This window comes from Peromyscus californicus, unplaced genomic scaffold (assembly GCF_007827085.1).
Source record: "Peromyscus californicus insignis strain IS unplaced genomic scaffold, ASM782708v3 Scaffold_12__1_contigs__length_115047231, whole genome shotgun sequence".
Classification (NCBI taxonomy): Eukaryota; Metazoa; Chordata; class Mammalia; order Rodentia; family Cricetidae; genus Peromyscus; species Peromyscus californicus.
The window spans coordinates 71,512,535-71,521,038 of NW_026294413.1; the positions used below are offsets into that span (position 1 = coordinate 71,512,535).

Genomic DNA, 8,504 nt, shown 5'->3' on the forward strand with positions numbered 1-8,504 from the left:
AGTCCATCATTGAGGGAAGCTGGTGTCGGAACTCAAACAGAAGTGGAAGCCATGGAAGAAAGCTACTTACTGGCTTGTTTCTAAGCTCTTTTTCAAGTACCTTTCTTATACCTCCAAGAACCACCTGCCCATTGGTAGCACTGCCCGAAGTGTGCTGGGCCCTCCCACATCAATCATCACTCAAGAAAATGACACACAGACATGCTTACAGACAGTTCTAATGGAAGTGCTTCCTCAATGGATGTTCCTTCTTCCCATTCACTCTATTTGGGAAAAATTAACCAGCATGCCAAGGGAAATGGAAGAGTCTTGTACCGAGTAGGATCATGAATTTATCTTGCCATTGTAAGGAGTTGGAACTGGATTAATCTTGCCTCATCCACCTACCCACCTACCCCAGCCTGAGTACTCAAAGCAGGGTTGTCTTTAGAGAGGACAGACTACAGGAGAATGTGGCATGATTTCTGGGAGACAGAGGGGCAGGTAGAGGGTCTCGTATGTAACATCCACCATCGATCATTGTCTCAAGCTATTCTCAGGATCAATGGGAGAGAAAATCCAAGTGAAACCTGCAGGTCTAGGATATCTAATGATGAGGCATACTGAGATTTCCCCTTCCACATTAGCCTGTCTATTCATATCTTCCTTATTCATGGCCTGTTCAAGTCAGCCTGGTTGACAAGACTGGTTAGCTGTCATTTCTAAAACACAGTCTCAGCAGACTAACCACTTTAAATTGGCTTATGTGCAGCGTTTAGGTGTTGCTTACACTCCTACTGGAAGGGGTTGTTCAATGTGCACCATTTATCCCTAGAAAAGTTTCATCTCTCCAACTAAATTTTTGTGCATTTCCAAAACTACCCATCCACCATATGTACAACCTCAATGACCACCACTTTATCATGAAATATTGTGAAGTATCAGTAGTAATAATATGTGAGTCAATAACTGGGATTTACATGTACAGTTTGTGTGTGGTGTGTATGTGTGTGTGTGTGTATGTGTGTGTAAATTTATAAAGAGTGTCAGTGATTAAAATGCTCTGCTAAGAATCTTCCTTAAGGCAGTTTTAATGTCCCTGTTCCGCAGACTGTAGATGAAGGGATTCAACATAGGTGTGACCACAGTGTACATCACTGAGGCCACTGCATTACTTCTTGGCGTCTGTGATGGAGAGGAGCTTAAGTACACTCCTAGTCCTGTTCCATAAAACAGGCAAACAACGGACAAATGAGACCCACAGGTGGAGAAGGTTTTGTGCTTACCACTGGATGATGGTGATCTTATGATGGAGGAAACTATTTTAAAGTAAGAAAAAATGATTCCTGAAATAGGAATTAACCCAAAGACAGTGCCTATACTGAATCTGACTATGGCATTGGTGACAGTATCAAAATGGGCAAGTTTAAGAACTTCAGAAGGGTCACAGAAGAAGTTGGAAATTTCAGTAAAATCCTCACAGTTGGAAAAATTCAATATTGCCACATAGTGCAACTGTAATTCTGCAAAGCTAAAGAGAAAAGACCCTAGAAGTAAGGCACCACAGCGACTGGGATTCATAATGACCTGGTAACACAGAGGGTGGCAGATGGCCACAAATCGGTCATATGCCATCACAGACAGAAGCATGCTATCCATACATCCAAAAATTATAAACAGTGACATCTGTGTCAGGCAGCCCACATAGGAGATGACTTGGCAGTGACTTTGGATGTCCACAATCACCCTTGGAACAGTGGTGGAGATAAAACAAATATCAACTATGGACAGGTTGGAGAGGAAGAAGTACATGGGTGTGTGGAGATGGGAGTCAGAGCTAACTGTCAGGATGATGAGCAGGTTTCCAAACAGGCCCAAGATATACATGAACAAAAATAGGCCAAAGAATACAGTCTGTAGGTCTGGATCCTCTGAGAGTTGAATGAAATGGAATTCTGGTACACATGTTGAGTTGTGCATGTTTTTATTTCTTGAACATCTTCTGGAGGAAACCAGAAATGTTGTTAACAATGGGACCAGCATGCATATAGACCTTCTTCACAATTTGAGTCAAGTAAGTTCAAATATTATTTTCTCAAGCTAATTGTGACTTCATTAATAATTCCTCAGTTGTAGCAAATACCGTACTCTAAATACTATTTTGTTCTTAGTTCATGTGTTACTTCTTATGAGAGCCATATTGAATACAGCAATCTAGATGATGTGAGGCCAGAATTACTGTAAACAGCTGGCCTGTAGACACAGTAAAATAAAGCAAACACCTTTAAGACAAAATGGATATTTTGCAGAAGCTTCACTTAGGAAAATTGTCAATGAAAACTTGAAGCACTTAAGCATACTTCTTTTTATTGCAATAACATGGAGCAGGTTTATCTTCCTTGGAATATATCTGATAGTGTGAAGTCATAGTAGCTAAATAAAAGTTAATGATTCCTACCCAGAAAAATATTTTCAGGTTCCAGTGTCTTCGATAGGTTTCTTTTTTCTTTGACTTAAAAAAAATCTCCATTTTTTTGTTTTGGTATTTTAGTCTTTGTTAAAAACTTTTTAGATTTTTAAAATCTATTAGTACATGTGTCCCTTATTTATCTTAGTATATTTCAAATTTTTGTGAATATATCTTAGTTTAATCCACATTATCACAGAACATCTCTGTTCACAACTGTTAAGATATCCAAATGATATGGAAAAAATGAAATGTCAATAAATATAGTTGAAATTTTATGCTGCAAAGCTAACTTGGGGGGAACATCTCCACATAATCTCAGTAAAATATCTGGTATAAAAACATGATTTTCCTATGTTTAAACAATGCCATTGATTTTCTGAAGTGCAGCCAGGCTGACCCAGAGCCCTAGTTTAAGTCCCTCCTCCTCAGACAGTAAAGTGTGAGTCAGGCCTGGTGCACAGATGTCAATGTTCTTACCTCAGCTACAGAGAAAATTTCAGCTGTGCTCTTTGGTTAGAGCACACAGAATTCCTTAAAACATAGAAGGTTTAAAATACAGGTAATATTAGTGATGTAAACACATGGGCAATGCCCTAATGGCTAAAGTAGATACCACTTGCTTCTCTACTAGGTCTGTTAGAGGAGATAATGTTATTAAAGACCATTTCAATTGTGTAGACTATTAGGTCTCTGAAACAGTTAACAGTGTATTTTCCCATGGCTTTTTAAAGTACCACAAGATCTTGAACTTTACAGGCCAATTTAATCAGAATATGTACATGGAAAATACTAGATTATACTTACTTAAACCTGGGTTAGAAACAACTGCCTTAGAATATTTTTTGGCATTTACAAAATATTCAACTAATACTGTCTAATAATACTTTTCACAAGAAGGTCATCTTTACTAAATTATAAGCATTTTTATATTATGTCAGATATGATATTTTACAGAAATTTGAATTATGATGAATGAACTTTGAGTTCTTTAGTGGCTCTTCATGGTTTCATTGTCTAGTTCATCGATCTCAATGGCTGAAAGGAATCCAGGGGACAGATTTTTCCAGTGATATTTCTATATAAATATCTATTTAAATATGTACAAAGAGACACTTTAAATTAACCTAAAACACACTTATTACTCATTCAGTAGTATGCAACACAACACATGCTGTCCCCAAAATATATTTGTTTACACTGAAATGTGGTTCTAAGTCTGTCTGTGAACTTCCCATATTTGTTGCACAGGTATTAGCTGAATCATTATCTCATGGACAGACATGCATTAGTTTTGAAGTGCCATATTTATATAGGAAAAACTGGAAACTGAGAATAATAAACTGACATTTAAAAGGACCTACAGATTGCTTAGGAAATATTAAACCACATAAAGTAGCTGAAGGAGTGCTCCCAGTTGTCTTATCAGGAGAGCACAGTTCTGCCAGGCAGACAGGAGAGAGAACTTTGATCAACAGCCACCTGGTCAAAACAGTCCTGGTCTGTCTCCAGGGAACTATGACAACAGTATGCATTGAAAATCTCCCCATTTGTCCAAACAACCACATTTGGAATTTCTGTCTCTATAAAACATGGTTAATTACTCAAATGTAACTTGGGGCTATGAAACTGTAAAAGCAAACAGGGATTTCTGACCCTGCCTGCTCCCTTTTGTCCATGATCCAGGCATGCACACTGAGTAAAAGAATTTTCCCTTGTTAATCTCTAAGTAGTCGAGTGGTTTCTAACTAAGCAGGCTTGTTAATTCTGTCACAAAATTACTTCAGTCATCCAAAAGCTCATCTATCTTCCTCTGTTCATGCCGGTAGCTATTTAGTTACCTTTTAAAAATATGGTAACTGAAAAAAAAAATGTGGAAACAGTCGGACTTGCAACAAGAGATGTCTGTGTCTTTTAATATTCATCAGTTAATTGTTCCTATAAAAAACTATCAATATCGCCGGGCGGTGGTGGCACACGCCTTTAATCCCAGCACTCGGGAGGCAGAGGCAGGAGGATCTCCGTGAGTTCGAGGCCAGCCTGGTCTACAGAGCGAGATCCAGGAAAGGCGCAAAGCTACACAGAGAAACCCTGTCTCGAAAAAAAAAAAAAAACTATCAATATCACCTGGATCCAATTACCCCTTTTTGTATTACTGTATAAACTATTGACTTTATGATATTATAACATATAAATATCATCTGCTTTTCATGATGATTTCTGCACTTTTCCCATGAACGACTTCCTCCTAACATGTGCCATCAAAAATGGCAAAAATCTATCTAATTATAATTCTTCCAAGATAATGCAATATATATGATAAACTCACATGTACAATATATTTCTATTTGTTTCCAATAAGGAAAACAGTGGCCTTTGTTGGGAGTCAGTGAATTGTGAGAACCTTTATGATGTATTCTCTAGCCCCATGCTCATACAAACCACAGCATAACAACCCATCTCCATTCAGAAAATGATAAAATTGGCATTGTATTCATTTGTCCAAATTTAAAATCCTATGAATACAGAAAACATGAATTTACTGGGGAGTATTTCCAAAGGGCATTGGACCATAGAATTATGTGAAACTCTGAAGTGGGTCTTCACACAAAACACAAAATTGACCTTCCATTTCTTTATATGCCTGTACATTCTTTTATCTTCTGGTGAGAATATGTACAATTTTTGGATAACTCAATAGTTCAGCTATTAAATACCATTATATGACCCAACAAGTCCATGATACAGAACCAAACACCAGAAAAATTTATCTTGGATCAATTTCTAGGTCACGTTCTTGAATTGAATGAAAATGTAAAGTAAACCAAACACGTGGAAGTCAGTGTTTTGAGAGGAGAAAGGGTCTACTTTATGTTTAAAATATGTATTGTTCATTTCACATCTGTGCCAATGACTCTTTAGGCCCTATGAAACCAAAAAATGAAAGTTAAAAGTGTTAAGTTATATCAATATACAAAATATACTTATATAAGAAGGATTGTACATAGAAAAAATACTTACTAAAACTTGGTAATATGATAGTTAAGATGTCTCAGAATTAATAATAACATGCTCTAATTCACATAAATATATAGCAGAGACAAAATAATTAAGAACAAATGTTTCATTCTTTGATTGTGGAGTGTTTTGGTCTGGTTTTACTTTTTATTTGATTATTTTTATATTTCAAATTATAATAAAATTTCTTCCATTAATTTTACTCTTCAAACTCCCTATATAATTCACCCCAGTCTACACCACATTCATAGCTTCTGTGCCCATTCATTGTTATTTCATGCATGTATATATATTTTTTCATTTTACTAATAATATGGTTTTACCAGAAATTCAGAGGTCTTAACAGTACATACCTTTTTAGGCTCTCATGTTTTCAAACTACAAAAGATATAGGGATCTGATCACATTTCCCCATTGAAAACTTACTGGCTGAGCCTCAAAATGATAGAGGATGCTGACAGCAGCAAAAATATCCAGAAAAATAGAATGCAGTCTTTGTCGACCTGTAAACCCAGCACTTCAGAGGGTGAAGCCAAATATGGACCAAGGGAACTAGAAAAGCCTGAACTGAATTATTGTTTCAATGTTTTGAGACTGTTCCAAATGCACCTCAAATATACTACCTACAATTCACACAGCAGAACTAAACATTCCATCATAAAAGATCTAGAAACCACAAGGGAAAGAAGACATGGGTCTTTTTTTCTGGAATAAAGCATTATGAAACAGCTATTCACAGAAAAGATCATTTTGTGTTTTACTCAGGCAAAGTAACTCACAAAAGACTTCTCCCATTTCTACCTGACTACCTAGTATGTTACACAGAAACACTGTCTTTGTCTTTCACTTTCTATAAAATAATAATTAGGCAGAAGCTTATAATTTTGGAACTTTGAAGAACTATTCAGATGAAGTAAGATACATAAAATATAGAACTCAGATCTTCCAACCAGGGTAGACCTTAATAGTCACACACTCATAGTAGCTTTCTTCAAAGGTATAGTTACTAAATCACCCTCATCATCATGTCACAGTACTTTAGACTGCTTATGAAACAACTTAGTTGGGCATATTTTCTGCTCTCTTTGGTCATAGGAGTATGCAGAAGAGACACTGGGGATAGTCCAATGAGAATTTGAGGACTACCATCTCAACTAACAACATGAGGTCCCAGGAGAGAGGCTCAAATTTTTATTACCATTATTATACCATCAGGCTACCCAAATTATCACAGTTCATATGATTAGGAAGAAATAATAATTCTTGTCATCTCTTCTTCATCCTCAATTCCCTCAGAACTTACGTGACTAAACTGTGGGTCTGTGTGGCCATGATGAAAGGCTGTGGATATGGCAAACCTTCCTTGCTTGCTGGTGAAGGCTCACTCTTGAATCCTGAAGTGAATATAATAGCAAGAGCTTCCTGATGCAGAAAGAACACTGTAGGAAGAGCAAACAGAAATATATAGTCCCAGATTACACAGATCAAGCTGATGACCTGGAGGAACAGGTAACTAATTATTCTTACATAACCTTCAAAACTCAATGCACAGAGCTGGTGATTACTCATACTGGTCCAAAATATTGCAGTCTCTAAGGAATTCCTGCTGTTAAAGGAGGAAGCAGAAGGGATGTTGACTGTTCTCAAGAGGTTAGGTATCAGGTTTTTGTTTGATGTCCTAAAATTTTCAATTCCAGTTTTATTTCAGTTTGTGCTCTGTAGTAAGTCTTTTTTTGTTATTATTGAATTCTACTGAATGCTCTCTTCCATGTCTGCAGAAACCTGTTTCTTTTCTGTGTGGCAATCCAAAGGTTAGAAATTCACCTGTCTATTCTCAAGATTCATGCCAGAGATCTTTGACTCTCTGGGAATCCCACTGTTGAGATTAATCTCTGTACCTCAAAAGGTCTCTTCCAAGCTTCTGTGCCCAACAGTACCTCCACTGACATCTATAAGGCCCTAGAACTCCGTGACAGTTATAAGACGCGCTACTGAGGAAGGATGTCCCAAAGGCTGTTGAGCACATCAATAAAACTATTGCATCTGCTCTGGGTAGCAAGAAACTGAATGTTGTAGAACAAGAGAAGATAGACAAACTGATGGTCAAAATGGATGGTGCTGAAAAGAAATCTAAATTTGGTACAAATGTCTGAAAAGCTGCTGCCATGGAAAAGGGGATGTCCCTGTACCTTCACATCGCTGACTTGGCTGGCAACCAGTCATCCTGCTGGTCCCAGCTTTCAATGTGATCAACTGTGGTTCTCATGCTAGCCACAAGCTGGCCATGCAAGAGTTCATGATCCTGCCTCAGGGGCATCCAGTTTCCGGGAAGCCAGGCGCCTTGGAGCAGAGGTTTACCACAACCTGAAGAATGTCATCAAGAAGAAATGCAGGATGGATGCCACCAATATGAGTAATGAGGACAGGTTTCTGCCTAACATCCTGGAATACAAAGAACCCTTGGAGCTGCTGAAGGCCGCAATTGAGAAGCCCCGCAGCACTGACCAGGGTGTCATCAGCATGGACCTGGCTACCTCTGAGTTCTTCGGGTCTGGCAAACGGCTGACCTGTATAAGTCTTTCATCCGGGAGTATCCAGTGGTGTCCATTGAAGACCCCTTTGACCAGAACTACTGGGAAGCTCGGCAGAGACTCAGCAGAAGCTCGGCTAATGCAGGCATCCAGGTGGTTAGGAATGATCGCATGGTAACCTACCCTAAATGGATTGCCAAGGCTGTGGCAGAGGAGTCCTGCAACTGCCTCCTGCTCAAAGTGAACCAGCTCGGTCTCTGGGACCAAGTCTCTGCAAGAGTGTAAGCTGGCCCAGCTGGGATGTCATGGAGTCCCAGCGCTCGGGGAACACTGAGGATACTTTCATCACTGACCAGGTGGTGGGGTTCTGCATGAAACAGATCAAGACTGGTGCCCCTTGCCGATCCGAGCTCCCAGACAAGTACAATCAGTTCCTTAGAATCAAGGAAGAGATCGGCAGCGAGGCTAAGTTTGCTGGCAGGTCCTTCAAGAGTTCCCTGGCCAAGTAA

At 38.7% G+C, this 8,504-nt stretch overlaps 1 protein-coding gene and 1 pseudogene across 1 annotated transcript; one reads left to right on the forward strand and one right to left on the reverse strand.

Annotated features, from left to right (window-relative positions):
• Positions 1 to 1,032: 1,032 nt before the first annotated feature.
• On the reverse strand, positions 1,033 to 2,059 carry LOC128107971 (olfactory receptor 18-like). The gene has a single exon (XM_052734297.1). The coding sequence runs from the start codon at positions 2,020 to 2,022 to the stop codon at positions 1,033 to 1,035; it is 990 nt and encodes a 329-aa protein (XP_052590257.1). The 5' UTR covers positions 2,023 to 2,059.
• Positions 2,060 to 7,461: 5,402 nt separating this feature from the next.
• LOC128107972 (alpha-enolase-like) lies at positions 7,462 to 8,504 on the forward strand (annotated as a pseudogene).